Source organism: Somniosus microcephalus, chromosome 18, assembly GCF_052327205.1.
Source record: "Somniosus microcephalus isolate GS21.2 chromosome 18, FLI_Smic_1.0, whole genome shotgun sequence".
Lineage (NCBI taxonomy): Eukaryota > Metazoa > Chordata > Chondrichthyes > Squaliformes > Somniosidae > Somniosus > Somniosus microcephalus.
In genome coordinates, this window is record NC_141004.1 from 27,809,987 (window position 1) to 27,831,340 (window position 21,354).

Here is a 21,354-nt window from a genome sequence, read left to right on the forward strand (position 1 = left end):
TCTAAGGAGCTTTAGAGCTTCAATGAGCAGAAAGTGTTTCCTCCCCACTGATTTCCACAAACCCACTTTTAAGATGGAAGCAATACCCAGTATGTAAAAAGAAAAAGATTAGTGAAGACAAATGTAGGCCCCTTATAGTCAGAAATGGGAGAATTTATAATGGGGAACAAGGAAATGGCAGAGCAATTAAACAAATACTTTGGTTCTGTCTTCACAGAAGAGGACACAAAAAACTTCACAGAAATGCTAGGGAACCAAGGGTCTAGTGAGAAGGAGGAATTAAAGCAAATTAGTATTAGTAAAAAAAATAGTGCTGGAGAAATTAATGGGACTGAAAGCCGGTAAATCCCCAGGGCCTGATAATCTGCATCCCAGAGTACTAATAGAGGCAGCCATGGAAATAGTGGATGCATTGGTTGTCATCTTCCAAAATTCTATAGATTATGGAACAGTTCCTGCAGATTGGAGGGTGGCAAATGTAACCCCACTATTTAAAAAAGGAGGTAGAGAAAACAGGGAACTACAGACCGGTTAGCCTAACATAACAGGGAAAATGCTAGAATCTATTATAAAGGATGTGATAACAGGACACTTAGAAAATATCAACGGGATTAGACAAAGTCAACATGGATTTATGAAAGGGAAATCGTGTTTGACAAACCAACTGGAGTTTTTTCAGGATGTAACTGGTAGAATAGATAAGGGAGAACCAGTGGATGTGGTGTATTTGGATTTTCAGAAGGCCTTTGATAAAGTCCCACATAAGAGGTTAGTGTGCAAAATTAAAGCACATGGGATTGGGGGTAATATACTGGCATGGATTGAAAATTGGTTAACAGACAGGAAACCGAGAGAAGGATAAAATGGGTCTTTTTCGGGGTGGCAGGCGGTGACTAGTGGGGCATTGTAGGGACCAGTGCTTGGGCCCCAGCTATTCACAATATATATCAATGATGATTTGGATGAGGGAACCAAATGTAATATTTCCAAGTTTGCTGATGACACGAAGCTAGGTGGGATTGTGAGTTGAGAGGAAGATGCAAAGAGGCTTCAAGGCGATTTAGACAAGTTGAGTGAGTGGGCAAATACATGGCAGATGCAGTATAACGTGGATAAATGTGAAGTTATCCACTTCGGTAGCAAAAATGGAAAGGCAGAGTATTATTTAAATGGTGATAGATTGGGAAATGTTGATGTACAGAGGGACCTGGGTGTCCTTGTACACCAGTCACTGAAAGCAAACATGCAGGTGCAGTAAGCAGTTAGGAAGGCAAATGGTATGTTGGCCTTCATTGCAAGAAGATTTGAGTACAGGAGCTTTACTACAGTTATACATTGCCTTGGTGAGACCACACCTGGAGAACTGTGTGCAGTTTTGTTATCCTTACCTATGAAAGGATATACTTGCCATAGAGGGAGTGCTGCAAAGGTTCACCAGACTGATTCCTGGGATGGCAGGACTGTCGTATGAGGAGAGATTGGTCGACTAGGCCTGTATTCACTAGAGTTTAGAAGAATGAGAGGGGATCTCATTGAAACGTATAAAATTCTGACAGGGCTAGACAGACTGGATGCAGGGAGGATGCTTTCCCCTGGCTGGGGGTGTCTAGAACGAGGGGTCACAGTCTCAGGATATGGGATAGGACATTTAGGACTGAGATGAGGAAAAATGTCTTCACTCAGGGTGGTGAACCTATGGAATTCTCTACCACTTAATGGAAACTAATGCATTGCTCTTTTGGCAGTTGTTCGATGTGATCGTCCTGAAGTACCTAAAAATGGACAAATAGTGGCAGGCTTTGGACCTACGTACAGCTATCTGGACACAATCATCTATAAATGTAATGCAAATTTTACAATGGTTGGAAAGGATGTCATTGAATGTGGTGAAAATAACACATTTGTACCACAACCACCTACCTGTGAGCCACGTGAGTAACCATTTCTTGAACTTGAGGATGTGTAGATATTTTCCCAGTTGACATTATGTTCAACATTTTTAACTGCTGAACAAAAATTATGGCTCAAAAATATTGAAAAGATATTTTGAGTAATTTGATTGGTTTACCAACACCTTTCTTTTGCTTGTTGTTGTTCCTGTCTATTTTTGATGGGAACTTTTTTGAAATTGCTGATTGGTAGCTTTCATTCCTGTCTGCTGGGTAGTCAGTACTTTCCATATCCATTCAATTCTGATTTTATTGTTTGATTTAAATTTAATTTTTGTAAATCAATTGCAAGAAATTTGTGTATACACGCATGATGCACAAGGTGTGGCACAGGAAGTATGACATTTTTATGAAGTGCACCCAGCTGTACTTTAAAATAATAATTACAAAGAGAGAAATAAGTTGCCCTTAAATAAATCACCTCACATCTGTCAAAATGCCCCAAAGTGCTTCATATCCAATTCATTATTTTTTGAAGTGTAGGCATTGTTATGTGGGTAAATAAAGCACCACCAACGGTATAGCACTCCCTCAGTACTGTACGTGCTGGAGTGTGACTTGAACCCAGATTTAATAGGTATTTGGGTAAATGCACTATTGTCACTCCCAATGAATGACATGAAGTGCGACAGCTAAAGTTCACTCTTTGCGATTTGCTTTCCTTTACTATAAAACTTCCTCAAAGAAATCTCTGCTTGGAGACAATGTGATAAAAGTAAAATTATGTTCTAATTAGAACTATATGCTGAGGGCACCCAGCTGTACCTCTCCTCCATTTCTCTCGACCCTATGACTACCTCTGCTGACAGATTGTCTGACTGGCATTAGGTTGTGGATGAGTTAAAATTTCCTCCAACTGAACATCAGGAAGACTGAAGCTATTGTTACTGATCCCTGCAATAAACTCTGCGATGGCCGCCGATTCCATCCCATTCTGGAGCCACTCCGGCTGAATCAGACGGTGTGAAACCTTGGCGTTGTGTTTGATGCAGTGTTGTGTGTCAAGTCCCACATCCTAGCCATTGCCAAGACTACTTTATTGCTACTGCTGCCACACCTCTTTCTTCACCTCTACACTTGATTTCTCCAAAATCTTCCTTGCTGGCCTCTCAGCCTCTTTCTGTTAGTAAACTCCAACTCTTTCAAAACTCAGCCACATACATCCTATCCTAGATTAAGATCCCCCCCTTGATCTACCTCTGCTTCCCAGAGTAAAATTAGGTTGAGGAAAGATACTGTAGCCCCAATGTTAACTCTGAGCAAGAATTGGTTGGGCATAGGACGTTGTGAACGCCAAACCTGCACTGCCCTCAGCAGCGCAAAGCTCAAGAGGTTTTAACTCTCGGGCCTCATCTGCATGCCCCCAGTCAGTTGCCTCTCTGAAAGTGGCAACAGCTGTACGGCGGGTGGGAGCAAAACTTTGGGTGGCAGGAGTCCACCACCAGCAACGAAGAAACGGTCACCAGCACTTACCTAAGTCTTAGGGAGGGGGTTTTGGGAGGGTCTTGCGATCAGGAAGGGAGAGAGCCAGAAGCAGGGGACCTAAACTTTCCTTGTGGGACCCGGTGGAGCACTGCTGCTCCTCCATGCCTCATAAGGAAAGTTTGCTTTTTTAAAAAAAGTTAATAAAACTTACCTGTTTGGGCCACTTCTAGCCTCAAATCCTCTTGCCGCTAGCTGCACCTGGCAGGAAAGCCACATTGGATTTCCTGCTCAGGTTACCAGTTAAAATTAGTCAGGTCCTGATGATGTAATTGGACCTCAATTTGCATAATTAAAGAAGTACCCCCGTCGGTTTCAGGTGGGTGTCCTTGCCACCTGTTCAGAAAAAGAAGTTTAAATTTGAAGACAGCGGGAATGGAGCGCTATGTCAGCGGGTAAGCCTTCAGCGCAATTTTAATTGCCTGTCCACCTGGTTTCCACCGTGTGTGTGCCGCGTTCAAATCGCCCCTTCTGTTTCTGTCCCCTTCTCACTGTATCTCAGGCAATAAGAGACGCAAAAGATAATTCAATGAATAATTTGATGATGATGTGAAATATATTTTAAAAGATTTTAAATTTGTTTAAACCCTTATTTTGGACATTAGCCATCCTCATATTCATGCTTCGTGCTTCGTCTGATTTTGAAATCTGTGTGTTATTTAGAGTCACAACTTTGGTCTCTTTATAGAAGGGAATCATAGAATGGTTACAGCATGAAAGGCGGCCATTCGGCCCATCCTGTTTGTAAAAGGAAGGTAGCTAAAAGAAAAAGATCAGAGGATTTGAAATTGGTGAGAAAATCCCAGTGCAAGATTTAAAAAAAATCCCCAAATTCCTAGCATTAGATGACAGGCAAGACTCTTGTCTTTTAGAGTAAGAAAGATATCTTCCACACGTGAATCAATGTACCAATAGATCTCTAATGGAAGGGAGACTTATCGAATGTTGAAACTATGAACTTTTTTGTTAAAGGTGACTGTGAATCTCCTCCACATTTGGAAAATGGCTCACCAACTGATGAATCTATTTCTCAGACCTCCTTTCCCGTGGGTGCTACTGTTATTTATAAGTGTTACCCAGGTTACATCCTTCAGGGAGGAGGTTCAAGGCGTATTACCTGTCAGACAAATTCAACTTGGTCACCATTACGGGTCACTTGTGAACGTAAGTAATGAGCAATTTTATTTCCTCTTCATCCTTGCCCAGACTTTGGCCGATTTTTCTCTCAAAGGAAGTGACTTGTGCTAGAGTACATTTGCATGGGAATGAGCAGCTTTTCAGTACTACACCCGATGGCCATTCTTTGATGTGAGCCTGGGTGATGTGACTCAATTGTAGGCTGCAACATAGTTTGGCCTTGATCATTATCTCACCCAACATACATTAAACTCCCAGCAGGGATCAAAGGATAGTGATCAGCAATGGGAACCATTTCTTTGTAATCACTTCCCCGGGATGCTGAAGATGCCAGAGTATTGGGGCATTTAAAAAAAAAAAAAAAAAAAAAAAAAATAAGTGTTCCATATGCCTTTTATTCACAAAATACCAACTTTCAGTCATAGAACAAACACCTGGTAACAATGGAAACTGTTTATATAACGTTATTATTTTTGGATCTGTTTGCCATCATTAAATTGTTGGATATTGATGATTGTTGATTCGTAACTTTTGTCACCAAGAAGGGTATTAATGGTCCTTGGTTAAATCATGCTCCTCCTCTTCCTTGTCTTTCTTCCCCTTTCATCACCCTATTAAATTCCAACCTGATCCAGATGTATGTCAGTGATATATTTCTCACTGAACCAACTACTGTATATTGGAATCTACTGTTATCATTTGTTAATCAATGTTGAGCAGAAGTGAGGGTAACCTGTAAAGATTCTTAATTGTAACTTTTCACATCGGAACAGAAGCTAGGTTAATCACAAGAGTGCCAGAGATTGGGTCAGCTCTTAAATCCAAAGATCAGTGCATAGCTAGTTAAGTAATCTTGTATCTGAACTTGTTTGTATACTACAGCCAGCCTATTTAAAATGGAGCTTAACCTGTACTCTATAGAATTAAGCCAAAAGATATGTCCCATCCTGACTATCTGGTCCATTAACTAAATCAATCGTTTTCTGTTGTTATATCAAAGATTATATTTGCCTATTTGTGCCTTATCTATTTATTTTGGCACCTTTTTAAGTCTCTGCAAAGCTGCAGATCAAGGAGTTGAGGCCAAGATCAGATCAGGCATGATCTTATTGAATGGTGGAGCAAGCTCAAAGGGCCAAATGGCCTACTCCTGCTCCTATTTCTTATGTAAGATGCCTCTATTCCTGTAAGCCAAATAAAATCTACCCATTTCAGATCTAATTCCTTTCTCTATTCTTACTTCCAAAATATCTCTCTTGTGCATTGAACTGTGTCTGGATATGAACACAGTCCATGTGTGATTCTTGTATATGTGATGGACACAATAAATGTAATCCTTGGTGGTTTGGTGGAAACCATGCGATTGTGACACTTTGAGCATGATGGATATGTGCTAGATACAAGACTGAATACGCTTTAGAATGGCTGATGTGCGAAATAAAACATTTCATAAATGGGTTAAAAGAGAATGGCTCGGAATTTGCAGTTGTAATGACGGCAAAACTATCAGCGTTCGCCGTCATTACTGTGTAAAACTGATAGCAACTTCTGTCGCTCGCACATGCGCAGTTAAATGCGGAAATCCGGAAGTTGCTGTCAGCGATGCCCTGCTCCTTCACAAGGTGCACTGTTGCAGTCTTTGCAGATGCAATCAACACCAAGTCAGTGATTTGACGTGAACTTCAACTTTTTACACGCGATTTTCAGTGTAAAAACCATTGGCAATAGTTGAGCTTTGTTGTATGAGGAGTAACTGAGTTTTTAGTGGCGTACTAAATCATAATTACCACTGAACAACTTCTGGCCCTGAAAAACTAATTTTATAAGTGTGGAGTGTCATTCCCTCCATTCCATGATTTAAAAAGTCCATAGATTTATAACATAATCAAAATTAGTTTTTAAAAATCTTTTGATATTTCAGCATCTACCTTAATCCCATATGTATGACCCAAACTTAATTTTGCTCTGTGTAAAATGATTAAATAGTGAATGATAATCAGTGCTTTTTATTTCCTGGTTTGCTGTCTGGGAGAATTCTTCAGTCTGACTGGCTACTCAGACTGCTTGAAGACCTCACTGTTCCTAGATGCCACAGATCCCTGATACATGGCGCCAGATTGAAACTGAAAAGGGAAAGCGGAAATCGATGACACGGAGCCTGCTAAATCTTTGTGGGCGGATTTCATCGAGTTCAGCGGCGAGCGCCGTACCTTTGCCACTGACGCAAAATCCGGGCCATTATTGGGCTATAATGAAGGATGGGGAAGAATCTTAACCTGTATTTGACCCTGGAGTGCTTGAACCTAATACTAGGTGCCCAAAATGGAGAAGTGTGAGATTTCACTCCGTCCCATCTCGCCCCGTGAGGGGCATAAGAATTAACGAATATTTATCTATATATTAAAGATCCTATGTCTTGTGCACACTTTCTGTTATCATTTTCCTATTCTAAATTTCTGTGTCCACATTTATAATGGAACTGCTTTGTAAAGTTGTAATTACACATTCCCACTAGTGGTGGCACTATAGCACATCAGTTTTGCAACTCTCAGCTCCTTAGCCTGTACTGCAGAGAAATTCTTATGCTCCAAACAACTCTCTTTCTCTGCTTTCTAAATTGCTGCTAATGTTACTTAACTATAAATAATTTCAAATCAACACATTATGTAAAAATAAGGACTGAATCATAGAATCATAGAAAGTTACAGCATGGAAGGAGGCCATTTCGGCCCATCGTGTCCATGCCGGCCAACAAAGAGCTATCCAGCCTAATCCCACTTCCCAGCTTTTGGGCCGTAGCCCTGCAGGTTACAGCATCCCAAGTGCACATCTAAGTACTCTTTAAATGTGGTTAGGGTTTCTGCCTCTACCACCCTTTCAGGCAGTGAGTTCCAGACCCGCACAACCGTCTGGGTGAAGAAAGTTCCCCTCAAATCCCCTCTAAACCTTCCACCAATTACTTTAAATCTATACCCCATGGTTTTTGACCCCTCTGCTAAGGGAAATAGGACCTTTCTATCCACTTTATCTCGGCCCCTCATGATTTTATACACCTCAATAAGGTCTCCCCTCAGCCTCCTCTGTTCCAAGAAAAACAAACCAAGCCTATTCAATCTCTCCTCATAGCTAAAATTCTCTACTTCCGGCAACATCCTTATAAATCTCCTCTGTACCCTCTCTAGTGCAATCACATCTTTCCTGTAATTTGGTGACCAGAACTGCATGCAGTACTCTAGCTGATGCCTAACTAGTGTTTTATACAGTTGAAGCATAACCCTCCTGCTCTTGTATTCTATGCAACGGCTAATAAAGGCAAGCATTCGATATGCCTTCTTAACCACCTTATTTACCTGGCCTGCTACCTTCAGGGATCTGTGAACATGCACTCCAAGGTCCCTTTGTTCCTCTACACTACTCAGTATCCTACCATTTAATGTGTATTCCCTTTCCTTGTTAGCCCTCCCCAAATGCATTACCTCACACTTCTCCAGATTGAATTCCATTTGCCACTGTTCTGCCCACCTGACCAATTTATTGATACCTTCCTGCAGTCTACAGCTTCCTCCTTCAGTATCAACCACACAGGCGATTTTAGTATCATAGAAGATAGGAGCAGGAGTAGGCCATTTGGCCCCTCGAGCCTGTTCCGTCATTTAATGAGATCATGCCTGATCATCCAAATTCAGTACCCTATCCCTGCTTTCTCCCCATATCCCTTGATCCCTTTAGCCTTAAGAAAATATCTAACTCCTTCTTGAGGCCAACTCATTAAATATATTCAACGGCCTCCTGTGGTAGAGAATTCCACAAGTTCACTACTCTCTGGGTGAAGAAATTCCTACTCATCTCAGCCCTAAATGGCTTATCCTTAGACTGCGACCCCCAGTTCTGGACTCCCCTGCCATCGGGATCATCCTTCCTGCATCTAGTCTGTAGTCCTGTTAGAATTTTATCAGTTTCAATGAGATCCCCTCTCATTCTTCTAAACTCTAGCGAATACAAGCCCAATCGACCCAATCTCTCTCCATACGTCATTCCTGCCATCCCAGTTATCAGTCTGGTGAATCTTTGCTGCACTCTCTCCATGGCAAGAACATCCTTCCTCCAGATAAGGCGACCAAAACTGCACACAATACTCAAGGTGTGGTCTCACCAAGGCCCTGTACAACTGCAGCAAGACATCCTTGCTCCTGTACTCGAATCCTCTCACTATGAAGGCCAATATACCATTTGCCTTCTTAACCGCCTGCTGCACCTGCATGCTTACCTTCCGCGACTGGTGTACAAGGACACCCAGGTCTCGTTGCACTTCCCCTTTTCCCAGTCTATTGCCGTTCAGATAATAATCTGTCTTCCTGTTTTTGCCACCAAAGTGGATAACCTTGCATTTATCCACATTATACTGCATCTGCCCAATCACCCAACCTGTCCAAATCATACTGGAGTTTCTCTGCATCCTCCTCACAGCACACACGCCCACCCAGCTTTGTGTCATCTGCTGGGGTCCTAGCACCGATCCCTGCGGTACCCCACTAGCCACTGCCTGCCACTCGGAAAAAGACCCGTTTATTCCAACTCTTTGCTTCCTGTCTGCCAACCAGTTCTCTATCCAAGTCAGTACCTTACCCCCAATCCCATGTGCTTTAACTTTGCACGCTAATCTCTTATGCGGGACCTTATCGAAAGCCTTCTGAAAGTCCAAATACACCACATCCCCACTGGTTCTCCCTTATCTATTCTACCAGTTACATCCTCAAAAAATTTCAGATTAGTCAAGCATGATTTACCTTTTGTAAATCCATGTTGACTTTGTCCAATCCTGTCACTGTTTTCCAAGTGCTCTGCTATTACATCTTTTATAATGGACTCTAGCATTTTCTCCACTACCGATGTCAGGCTATAATTCCCCGTTTTCTCTCTCCCACCTTTTTGAATAGTGGGGTTACATTAGCTGCACTCCAATCCATGGGAACTGTTCCAGAGTCTATAGAATTTTGGAAGATGACCAGCAATGCATCTACTATTTCTAGGGCCACTTCCTTAAGTACCATAAGATGTAGATTATCAGGCCCTGGGGATTTATCGGCCTTCAATCCCGTTTCCCTACAAATACTGATTTCATTCAATTCCTCCCTCTCATTAGATCCTATGTTCCCCGACATCTCTGGGAGGTTATTTGTGTCCTCCTTTGTGAAGACTGAACCAAAGTATGTATTTAATTGGTCTGCCATTTCTTTGTTCCCCATTATAAATTCCCCTGATTCTGACTGCAAGGGACCTACGCTTGACTTCACCAATCTTTTTCTCTTCACAGATCTATAGAAGCTTTTACAGTCAGTTTTTATGTTCCCTGCAAGCTTACTCTCGTACTCTATTTTCCCCCTCTTAATTAATCCCTTTGTCCTCCTTTGCTGGATCCTAAACTGCTCCCAATCCTCCGGTTTGCTCCTTTTTCTGGCCAAATTATATGTCCTATTCTTGGATCTTATGCTATCCCTAATTTCCCTTGTTAGCCACAGTTGAGTCACCTTTTTTGTTTTATTTTTATGCCAAACAGGATTGAACAAATTCTGTAGTTCATTCATGCGATCTTTAAATGTTTGCCATTGCCTATCCACCGTCAACCCTTTAAGTAACGTTCCCCAATCCATCCAAGCCAACTTGCGCCTCATACCATCATAGTTTCCTTTATTTAAATTCAGGACCCTAGTCTCTGAGTCAAATACTTCACTCTCCATTTTAATGAAGAATTCTATCATGTTATGATTGCTCTGCCCCAAGGGGCCTCGCACAACAAGATTGCTAATTAAATCTTTTCTCATTACATAATACCCAGTCTAAGATGGCCTGCAAACTTCTTAATCATACCCCCTATATTCAAGTCTAGATCATTGTTATATACCAGAAAAAGCAAGGGCCCTAGTACTGAGCCCTGCGGAACCCCACTGGAAACAGCCTTCCAGTCACAAAGACACCCATCAATCATTACCCTCTGCTTCCTGCCTCCGAGCCAGTTTTGAACCCAACTTGACACTTTGCCCTGGATCCCATGGGCTTTTAACTTCGTGACCAGTCTGCCATGTGGAACCTTATCAATAGCCTTGCTAAAGTCCATATACACTACAAACGCACTACCCTCATCCACCCTCCTTGTTACCTCCTCAAAAAATTCAGTCAAGTTTGTCAGACACGACCTTCCCTTAAAAAATCCGTGCTGACTATCCTTGATTAATCCGTGTCTTTCTAAATGAAGATTTATCCTGTCCTTCAGAATTCTTTCCAATAATTTTCCCACCACCGAGGTTAGGTCGACTGGCCTGTAATTACTCGGTCTATCCTTGTCTCCCTTTTTAAACAAGGGTACCACATTAGCAGTCCTCCAGTCCTCCGGCACCACACCTGCAGCCAGAGAGGATTGGAAAATGATGTTCAGGGCCTCTGCTATTTCCTCTTTTGCTTTGCTTAACATCCTGGGATACATTTCATTCGGGCCTGGGGATTTATCCACTTTTAAAGCTGCTAAACCCCTTAATACTTCCTCTCTCACTATGTTTATTTCATTTACTATTTTACACTCCTCCTCCCTGATGGTAATGTCTGCTTCACCCCTCTCCTTTGTGAAAACAGACGCAAAGTATTCATTAAGAACCCTACCGACGTCTCCCGCCTCCACACACACATTACCCTCATGATCTCGAATAGGCCCTACCCTTTCTTTAGTTATTCTCTTACTCTTGATATATTTATAAAACATCTTTGGATTTTCCTTGATTTTACTTGCCAAGAATTTGTCATGCTCTCTCTTTGCTTTCCTAATATCCTTTTTAATTGCGCCCCTGCACTTTCTGTACTCCTCTAAAGATTCTGCAGTATTTAGCCCTCGGTATCTGTCATACGCCTCCCTTTTTTTCTTTATCCTACCCTGTACGTCCCTAGACATCTAGGGGGCTCTAGATTTGTTAGTCCCACCTTTTTTCTTTAAGGGCACATATTTGGTCTGAACCCTCCGGATCTCCTCCTTGAATGCCTCCCACTGCTCTGACACTGATTTACTTTCAAGTAGCTGTTTCCAGTCCACTATGGCTAAATCCCCTGAGCTTAGCAAAATTTACTTTTCCCCAATTTAGAATTTTTATTCCTGGTCTATCCTTGTCTTTTTCCATAACTACCTTAAATCTAACTGAATTATGGTCACTAGCACCAAAATGCTCCCCCACTGATATGCCTTCTACCTCCCCAGCTTCATACCCTAAAACTAAGTCCAAAACCGTCTCCTCCCTTGTTGGGCTTGCTACATACTGGCTAAAAAAGTTCTCTTGGATGCATTTTAGGAATTCCGCACCCTCTATACCCTTCGCACTAATTTTATCCCAGTTAATATTGGGGTAGTTGAAATCCCCCACTATTACTGCCCTATAATTTTTGCACTTCTCAGAAATTTGTCTACATCTGCTCTTCTATCTCCCCTCACTGACTGAAGGAAGTGCACAGGTGCAAACCACAAGCGCAAAGCTCTACATTTCTACAGGTTGCTAGCAGCAGTGCTTGGTTGATTCATCTTCCATTCCTGAACGTCCAGGAGGGTTGGCAACTCTAAGCTACCAGTAGCTCTCCCCAAAACACACAGTTGTTTCTATCAATGAAATAATCCTTAATCAAGGCTTATAGTTCAGCATCCCAAGCATCTGGTGCAAGGAACTCCATAAAACTGGTGCCCAACAACTTCTGCAGAATGAGGTCACATTTAATTAAACAAACAGTGACCATGGGAAATGCAGTTGATATTGTACTTGGATTTCAGAAAGTTTTTGCAAAGGTTCTACATTGATCAATAATGCCTAAAGTAAGGTGTCACAGGTGAGGGGTTAAAATGTGGTGCCAGATAGATATTTGTTTAAAAATCAGGAATTAGAAGGTATAACTAGGGTGTCCCACAGATCAGTTTCAGGACCATTCTATTTTTTAGTATCGATCAGAGGCGGGGACAATGGTTTTGTAAGCAAAATCTCCAAGTTCACTGCTGATACTAAAACTGGGGGCAGGCCAAAAGTAACTCCAGTCAAGTGACGTATCCCACCAGACAGTCAGTATCACTGCTGTTAATTTTAATTTTAACTTTTATAACACTGGGCACACACATGCCAGTCTCCAAAGTGGGCATGTCCATGTCTACATGCTGATCCTTGAGAAAAAGCATTGGCGTGTTTACCCTCTCGAACAGATCTTGAACCTCAATCATAATTTCTTCTTTATGTTGCCAGGTCCAATTTTGTGCCTGATGTGTGTCTAAGATTTCTTGCTACAGTTAGTATTGATTGAATCCAATAGAGAATGTGAAACACACTCCTCACCATGTATACCTGGGTATGGCCACCTCTGAAACATTACAATAGTTACTCAAAAGTTAATAATGTGATTACATAGTCAGCCATAATCTTGGTGGTGATTTTTTTTTTTTATTCGTTCATGGGATCTGGGCGTCGCTGGCAAGGCTAGCATTTATTGCCCATCCCTAATTGCCCTTGAGAAGGTGGTGGTGAGCCGCCGCCTTGAACCGCTGCAGTCCATGTGGTGAAGGTACTCCCACAGTGCCGTTAGGGAGGGAACTCTAAGGTTTTGACCCAGTGATGATGAAGGAACGGCGATATACTTCTAAGTCAGGATGGTGTTTGACTTGGAGGGGAACTTGGAGGTGGTGGTGTACCGATGCACCTGCTGCCCTTGACCTTCTAGGTGGTAGAGGTCACAGATTTGGGAGGTTCTGCCGAAGAAGCCTTGGCGAGTTGCTGCAGTGCATCTTGTAGATGGTACACACTGCAGCCACGGTACGCTGGTGGTGGAGGGAGAGAAACATAGAAACATAGAAGATAGGAGCAGGAGTAGGCCATTCGGCCCCTCGAGCCTGCTCCACCATTCAATGTGATCATGGCTGATCATCCAAATTCAGTACCCGGTCCCTGCTTTCTCCCCATACCCCTTGATCCCTTTAGCCTTAAGAAATATATCCAACTCCTTCTTGAATATATTTAATGAATTGGCCTCTACTGCCTTCTGTGGTAGAGGATTCCACAGGTTCACCACTCTGGGTGAAGAAATTCCTCCTCATTTCTGTCCTAAATGGCCTACCCCTTATTCTTAGATTGTGACCCCTGGTTCTGGACTCCCTGACCATCGGGAACATCCTTCCTGCATCTAGTCTGTCCAGTCCTGTCAGAATTTTATAAGTTTCAATGAGATCCCCTCTCTTCTAAACTCCAGCGAGTAGAAGCCCAATCATCCCAATCTCTCCTTGTACGTCATTCCTGCCATCCCAGGTATCAGCCTGGTGAATCTTTGCTGAACTCCTTCCATGGCAAGAACATCCTTCCTCAGATAAGGTGGTGGTGGATGGGGTGCCAATCAAGTGGGCTGCTTTGTCCTGCATGGTGTTGAGCTTCTTGAGTGTTGTTGGAGCTGCACTCATCAAAGCAAGTGGAGAGTATTCCATCACACTCCTTACTTGTGCCTTGTAGATAGTGGAAAGGCTTTGGGGAGTCAGGAGGTGAGACACTCGCCGCAGACCTGCTCTTGTTGCCACATTATTTATGTGGCTGGTCCAGTTAAGTTTCTAGTCAGTGGTGACCCCCCCAGGATGTTGATGGTGGGGGATCTGGCGATGGTAATGCTATTGAATGTCAAGGGGCGGTGGTTAGACTCTCGCTTGTTGGAGATAGTCATTGCCTGGCATTTCTGTGGCGCAAATGTTACCTGCCACTTATCAGCCCAAGCCTGAATGTCGTCCAGGTCTTGTTGCATGCTGGCATGGACTGCTTCATTATCTGAGGAGTTGCGAATGGCACTGAACACACTGCAGACACATGGAGTGTTATAATGGTACTTCCTGGAGATGATTCCCCACATGGCAGGTTTATGGTTTGTGCCATGCTGTTGAGAATTCGCAAGAGTGTAAGGCAGGCAATTCACCCAGGGAGAGAAGACAGATGAAAAAATGGGCAATTCACCCAGCTGCTCGTGGACAAAGCTTATGGCAGAGTGGCCTATCAGTGGGAGAGATATTGGTGACTGAACAAGTTCGCTCTTGAATTGCTATACACACTTGACTCTGTCTGATTGCTGCACAGTTCCTGTTATTATTGTGCCTAAATACATTTTCAAACGCCCCTTCCTCCAAAAAAATACTTTCAGTAGCCTAATTTGAGTTGTGGATAGGAATGCCTAACTGGACAGCAGCTGAGTCAAAATGTTATGGGTTCAAGCTGCGCACCAGGATTTGAGCAGATAATCTCGGACGGCACTTCAGAATGCTGCACTGTTGGAGGTACTTTCCTTTGGATGAGCGATTAAACCGAGGGCTCTTCTCTCTCGGCGAACGTTAAAGATCCAGTGACACTATTGAAAGTGTTTTTTCTCGGTGTCCTTGGAAAAATATATCCTTCAACCAACTTAATCAAAAATAGATTAACCAGTCATTCATCTCATTGCTGTCTGTGGGAGCTTCCTGTGTGCAAAATGGCTGCCACTTTCATTTCAATAACCGTGTCTGCATTTCAGAATACTTCAGTGACTTGCATGTGAAGCACTTTGTGTTACTGAACAACATAAGAGGCTATATAAATGGTAGTCTTTTCTATACCTGTTGCCCAATGATGTCCCAAATTTGCTGAGAAGGTTGCTGAAATTCTGCACATCTTCCAGATTTATCCATTAGTCTGGAAGAGTTCTACCATGGCCTTAATGGAGCTAACCATTATTAAAATATAGCTGGATCCTTCCACTGAGTTTGGAATGACTGGTAAAGGTTTCCCTAGACACATGCATTGGGAGATTGCTTTTAAATGTACGCTCAAGGTAAAGGTATGACGTTATCAATTATTGTATCATTGGAGTGAATCTTCTATTTGCATTGCAAAAAAACCTATAATATAAATACTAGAATTGGGGCAATCTATATACTGAAAAATTGTGCAGTAGTTTCCATAATGTTAAACTTCAGTGAATTGCATTCAAAATCCTATTGGAGAATGTGGTGTATTTTAACATCTCTACTCTTTCCCCAACTTTTCTTTCTAACCAGCAAAAAACTGTGGTAATCCTGGGGAGATTCTGAATGGGCATTCTAATGCATCAGATACCACTTTTGGAAATAGAGCTACTTTTTATTGTGATGAAGGGTGAGTGTTCATCTCATTGCTCAATTACTAAATGAGGCTGCGGACTGTAGTGAAAGGTTACATTAAAAAATATATATATAATTAAGTTGAGGTCTGCCATGGTATCTTCATACTGCTACAATTTAAGGAGACTCCTTGCTCTTTTTGTTTTTGATGGTGATTATCTATGTGGCCTCTGAATATAGCTTCCTGATCTATGCACAGTAGTTTTGTTGAATTCTACACCTTGCAGTAACTTCGTTGTCCAATTATTAAATTATTGACAGTTGATGCTATTAATTTTCACTGACTTAAAATGGGATTGAGTGTCCAAATGCCTTTCACTTGCATCCTTTGATAACTGTTTAAAAATGGAGACGTAACTTGTCGATCCTTGGCTCCATAATCTGGGGGTTCACAATTGAACTATGATGTTTTCTGGTTCCTTAAAATACTTTATTCTGCAATTAAACTTCGTGACCCAAAGTACACCAATATTCTTCCTACGATAGGCTGAGTGAAATCCAACAACACAACTTGCATTTATATAGCGCCTATAACATAGTAAAAACGTCCCAAGATGTTTCACAGGAGCGGTCAGACAAAATGTGACACTGAGCCACCTAAGTGATATTAGGACAGGTGACCAAAAGCTTGGTCAAAGGGGTTGACTTAAAGGAGGAGCGAGAGATGGAGAGCTTTAGGGAGGGAACTCTGGAGCTTAGGGCCTAGGCAGCTGAAGGCACGGCCACCAAAAGGGGTGGACAGTAACAATACACGTTATTTTGACTTGTACTCTGACCCTCTGCTAATGAAACACAGTATAGTATTTGCCTTTTTTAACCGAATGAAAGTATTAACAGTTTCATAGATTTAATCATTAGAAGTCTTAGATTTCTTTTCACTACCATTGTTCTGTTTAAATTTTGATTCCTGGTAGGTGACTTTTATTTTGATTTCCCTGCAGCAGCTTGTTTTTCTTTTTCCAGATACCAGCTTATTGGTAGGAACTACCGGTTATGTACAGCTGCAGGTTGGGATGGCCAGGTTCCAACATGTGAACGTAAGTTAGAGTTCTAAATTGAGTAGAATGGTTGACTTGTTTTTCTGTAGGGAATGATTGAACCATACTAAATTTGTTAAACCAACAAATGACTGTCTTGTTTCCATGAACACCATAACAAGTAGTATGCAGGTCTCTTTACACTTCTTAACAAATGGTGTTGAGGTGAAGAACCAGACTTTTCTCTTTGTCTGTTTACACTCCATTTCTCCACACAGTGCAGTCACCACAGGAAGGAATTAACATATCTGGAGTGTTTGCTTCTCTTGTTGGCTTTTTACTTGCAGTATTTTGATGTCTCCTACATTAGGATACTGACTTTCTTGTATAGCCAGAAAATAAAGATAAGTATTTTGATTCAACATTTTATGCCTAAGTATATAAAGCATAGAATGGAAAACAGCCATTCATTTAATCAAGCCACGAGAAACATAGAAAAATAGGAGCAGGAGTAGGCCATTCGGCCATTCGAGCCTGCTCCGCCATTCAATATGATCATGGCTGATCGTCTATCTCAATACCATATTCCCACGCTCTCCCCATACCCCTTGATCTCCTTTTTTAAATATATTCAGTGACTTGGCCTCCACACCCTTCTGTGGTAGAGAATTCCATAGGTTCACCAACTTCTGAGTGAAGAAATTTCTCCTCACCTTAGTCCTAAATGTCCTACCCCGTATCCTGAGACTGTGACCCATCGTTCTAGACACCCCCAGCCAGGGGAAACATCCTCCCTGCATACTTCCATGTATCATTCACAGTCTCTAGCATGAACTCTTTTCTTACTTATTAATCCCCTCGGTGAGAGCAGTCTTTAAAGGCGCATTGAATATCACTGATCGTGGCTTGGTGTGAAACAGAAAGCAAAAACATTCCTCAAATTATAAAAAAAAAAAAAAAAAAGCCGAATCAATATATAATTTAATGTTATTGTGCGGTAAAGTGTGACAATTACTAATGTTCTTTTAGTGGCAAATATTAAGTTACAATTCTAGAATTTGGAAAACACACATAACAAACCTGATGCTTGTGGATATTTTGACACAGGAAAATGTGAAATCCTTAAACTTATCTCTGGATCTGCTCACAGCCCCTGACTGGCTTCAAGCCATGTGCAATTGGACGGGTTGCACAGCCCTAACACCACCACTGCACTGGAGTCCTGGAGTTGTCTGTAGAAATTCCAGTGCGCAAGGCAGAGAAAGATGATTGTTAGTGAGGATTACAAACCTGCTTAACGTTACCCAGTTTATTGTTACAGTAGGGTCCTTGGTAGACTTAATGATGGGATGATGACAATGGATGAAAGTCATGATGGCATCTCAGTATTTTGATCACAGGATTCATCAACTCAGATTAACAGAAAATGCTGAAAATGGACAGCAGGTTGGTCAGCATCTGAAAGAACTGATGAAGGGTCACATCTGAAATATTCATGTCGGAGATGCTATTTTGCATCTTAGCAGTTGGCTGTGATGTTTTAATTTGATGTGGATGTTTTTGACAATCTGGAAAAAGCTTTCATCCTTAAATATTTGCTTTCAGAATGCTGTGATCTTTTCTATACTCTAGCAGTATAAAGGTGGCTCACAGACAATGGTCTCCCAAAATCCAAATTGAAACAGTGTCTCCACAGATATTAACTAATCTGCTGAATGTTTCCAGCATGTTATTACTATTCCAGCTACATTAAAAGTGTTCTAAACTCATTTACAAGATCACAAGGTAATTACGGATAAGGACGGCCATCTCCGTTCATCTATCCAGAATTCCCCAAAGACCCCCTACACCCTCCATTGCAGCATCCAATTGGTTTTTAACTGAGTCAGGGTTATTGCCTCTCTTGTCCTGATTTGTTTTGAGAATGCTGTGATCTTTTCTATGCTCTGGCAGTATAAAGGTGGCTCACAGACAATGGTCTCTCAAAATCCAAATTGAAAGTGTGTCAATATAAGAGCAGCTTGTATTTCTCCCCCCTCCCACCCCCACCCTAAACAATTCCTGCTAAAATTGGTTCTTCAGTGAGTTTTGGGGCAGGGGAGGAGAAGTGAGAATACCCATTTCCTGCTCTGTTGGTTTGCCAATGCTTTGCCACTGAGACAATTGATTTTAATCCCAGAAGCATTTGATTTGACAGTCTGTTCGGGACACTGACTGAATTTCACTTTTCCGTTAGTTAGCACATGTCCTGATGCTCCGCCTATTATTAATGGGACAGTTTCATCACCATCCGAAGGAGAGTTCTGGACATTTGGAATGGTGGCGTCATATTCATGTGATAGTGGCTATTCATTGATTGGTGAAGAACACATTACTTGTACAGCAACTAGACAGTGGGACAAAGACCCGCCAATATGCAAAGGTACTTAACTATAGGATCCGAACTAATTTCAATTGCCTTTTCTCCTGCAGAAATTACTATTTTATTGTTCAATTGCACTAACGGCTACTGGCTTAATTGCTTGCAAACATTTGCAATATTACCAAAAATCAAGGAGTGGTTTTCTGTAAAAATTTACTGTTTTTGTAATCCGTGTTTTCTTTTACTGTAAATTGTTCTGCCTTTGAGTTACAAAGATTCTCTCCAAATGCAATACCTGAGCCTAGAAATAGTCTTGCAGAATAGATGCAACATTTCTTTGGTGTACCAGCCTTGGCTGAGTCATAGCAACTGGACAACATTCAGGCTTGGGCTAATAAGTGGCAAGTAACATTCGTGCCACACAAGTGCCAGGAAATTACCATCTCCAATAAGCGAGTCTAACCAGCTCCCCTTGACATTCAACAGCATTACCTGGGTGTCCCCATTGACCAGAAATTTACTGGACCAGCCACCTAAATACTGTCTCTACAAGAGCAGGTCAGTGGCTAGGTATTCTGTGGCAAGTGACTCGCCTCCTGACTCCCCAAAGCCTTTCCACCATCTACAAGGCAGTAGTCAGGAGTGTGATGGAATACTCTCCACTTGCTTGGATGGGAGCAGCCCCAATAACATTCGAGAAACTTGACACCATTCAGAACAAAATAGCCCTCTTGATTGGCACCCCATCCACCTCCTTAAACAGTCACTCCCTCCACCACCATGGCTGCAATGTGCACCATCTACATGATGCACTGCAGAAACTTGCCAAGGCTTCTTCAGTAGCACCTCACAAACCTGTGACCTCTACCACCTAGAAGGACAATGGCAGTAGGGGCAGGGGAAAACCACCACCAAGGTCCCCTCCAAGTTACACACCATCCTGACTTGGAAATATATCGCCGTCTCTTCATCGTGATGTAACCGCACTGTAGGAGTACCTTCACCACACGGACTGCAGCAGTTTAAGAAGGTGGCTCACCACCACCCTCTCAAGGGCAATTAGCGATGGGCAATAAATGCTGGCTTTGACAGCGACGTCCCCATCCTATGAATGAATTTTTAAAAATCCTCTTATTGGCCAATCTGGATGAAAGTGGGTTGCCCCTGGTGTCATCAATCAAAATATTCGCAAGTGTGGAGTCTCATTGCTTCAGGTTTTAGTTGATGTCGGCGATTTTAAAAAGGTAAAACATTTTTAATTTTCCTTTCTCTTTATTTTTAATCTCTCTCTTAATCCAATCTTTGTTTCCTTCTCTTTATTTCTCTTTCTATAGCTGGTTGGACATTGCATTCGCCCACTCTGATTTACACTTCCTTCTCCGTCCTTGGTGCTGTTTATTTCCCAATCCTTCAATCTGATTGGTTAAAGTGATACACAGTTGCTTGCCTTGTTCACTCAGGCCCCAGGTGCCCTCTTTCCCTCGCTGCAACATTATCAGCTCACACTTTCAGCAATTTGCCACGCAAAAAATATTAAAAGCCTAAACATGTAAGGGCAAGTCTAACGAACAGCAGACGCCATTAGATGCCCTGCTACAGCAAACTATGACCCATTCATGGGATACAGGAGAGGTTTTGTTGATTCATTGGAAACTGGAGAAATTCTGCAGAAATGACAACTGAGCAAACATAGTAACTATACTAAATGGAGATTAAATCAGGTCCAGGCAATTATAGACCTATTAAGCTAACGCTGATATTGGGTAAAATAATGGATTCCATACTGACTACCTACATAACAATAACAATAGTCTAATAAGAGACTATCAACATGGATGCAGATTATGAAGGCCCTGCTTAATGGACCACTTTGACTTTTGGGCTTATTGCAAATAAAGTGGATCGTGGAACATGATGCCTCATGGTTTCTGATGAACTCAAATTGATGGGAATTCAAGGTAGAACGTGGGACTGAATAACAAATTGGATAAAAAGTAAGAAACTAAGTAATCTTGTGAGTAGTGCCAGATTGGGTGAAATGGAGTACCACAAGAGTCAGTGTTTGAGATCCTTATTTAACTACATAAATGACCCAGATGCAGAAATTGTAATTGTAAGGCTATAAAATGTACAGTTGATATTAAAATAGAAAGGACAATAGGAACGGAGATGCAGCTTTGTTTTTGCAAAAGGATTTAGACTAGTTATGCAAGTGGAGAAATGGCATGACATTTATTATAGACAAATGCAGGTTATTGCATGTTACCAGAA

At 41.9% G+C, this 21,354-nt stretch overlaps 1 protein-coding gene across 1 annotated transcript in view; it reads left to right on the plus strand.

Annotated features, from left to right (window-relative positions):
* The window catches only part of LOC147105174 (C4b-binding protein alpha chain-like), a 79,468-nt gene that overhangs the window by 24,783 nt on the left and 33,331 nt on the right, over nucleotides 1–21,354 (plus strand). Inside the window, exons 6-10 of the mRNA XM_086011283.1 lie at nucleotides 1,746–1,931; nucleotides 4,404–4,595; nucleotides 15,643–15,739; nucleotides 16,708–16,781; nucleotides 18,958–19,143. Of these exons, the coding sequence (XP_085867409.1) occupies nucleotides 1,746–1,931; nucleotides 4,404–4,595; nucleotides 15,643–15,739; nucleotides 16,708–16,781; nucleotides 18,958–19,143 (735 nt within the window). The remainder of the gene's footprint in view (nucleotides 1–1,745; nucleotides 1,932–4,403; nucleotides 4,596–15,642; nucleotides 15,740–16,707; nucleotides 16,782–18,957; nucleotides 19,144–21,354) is intronic.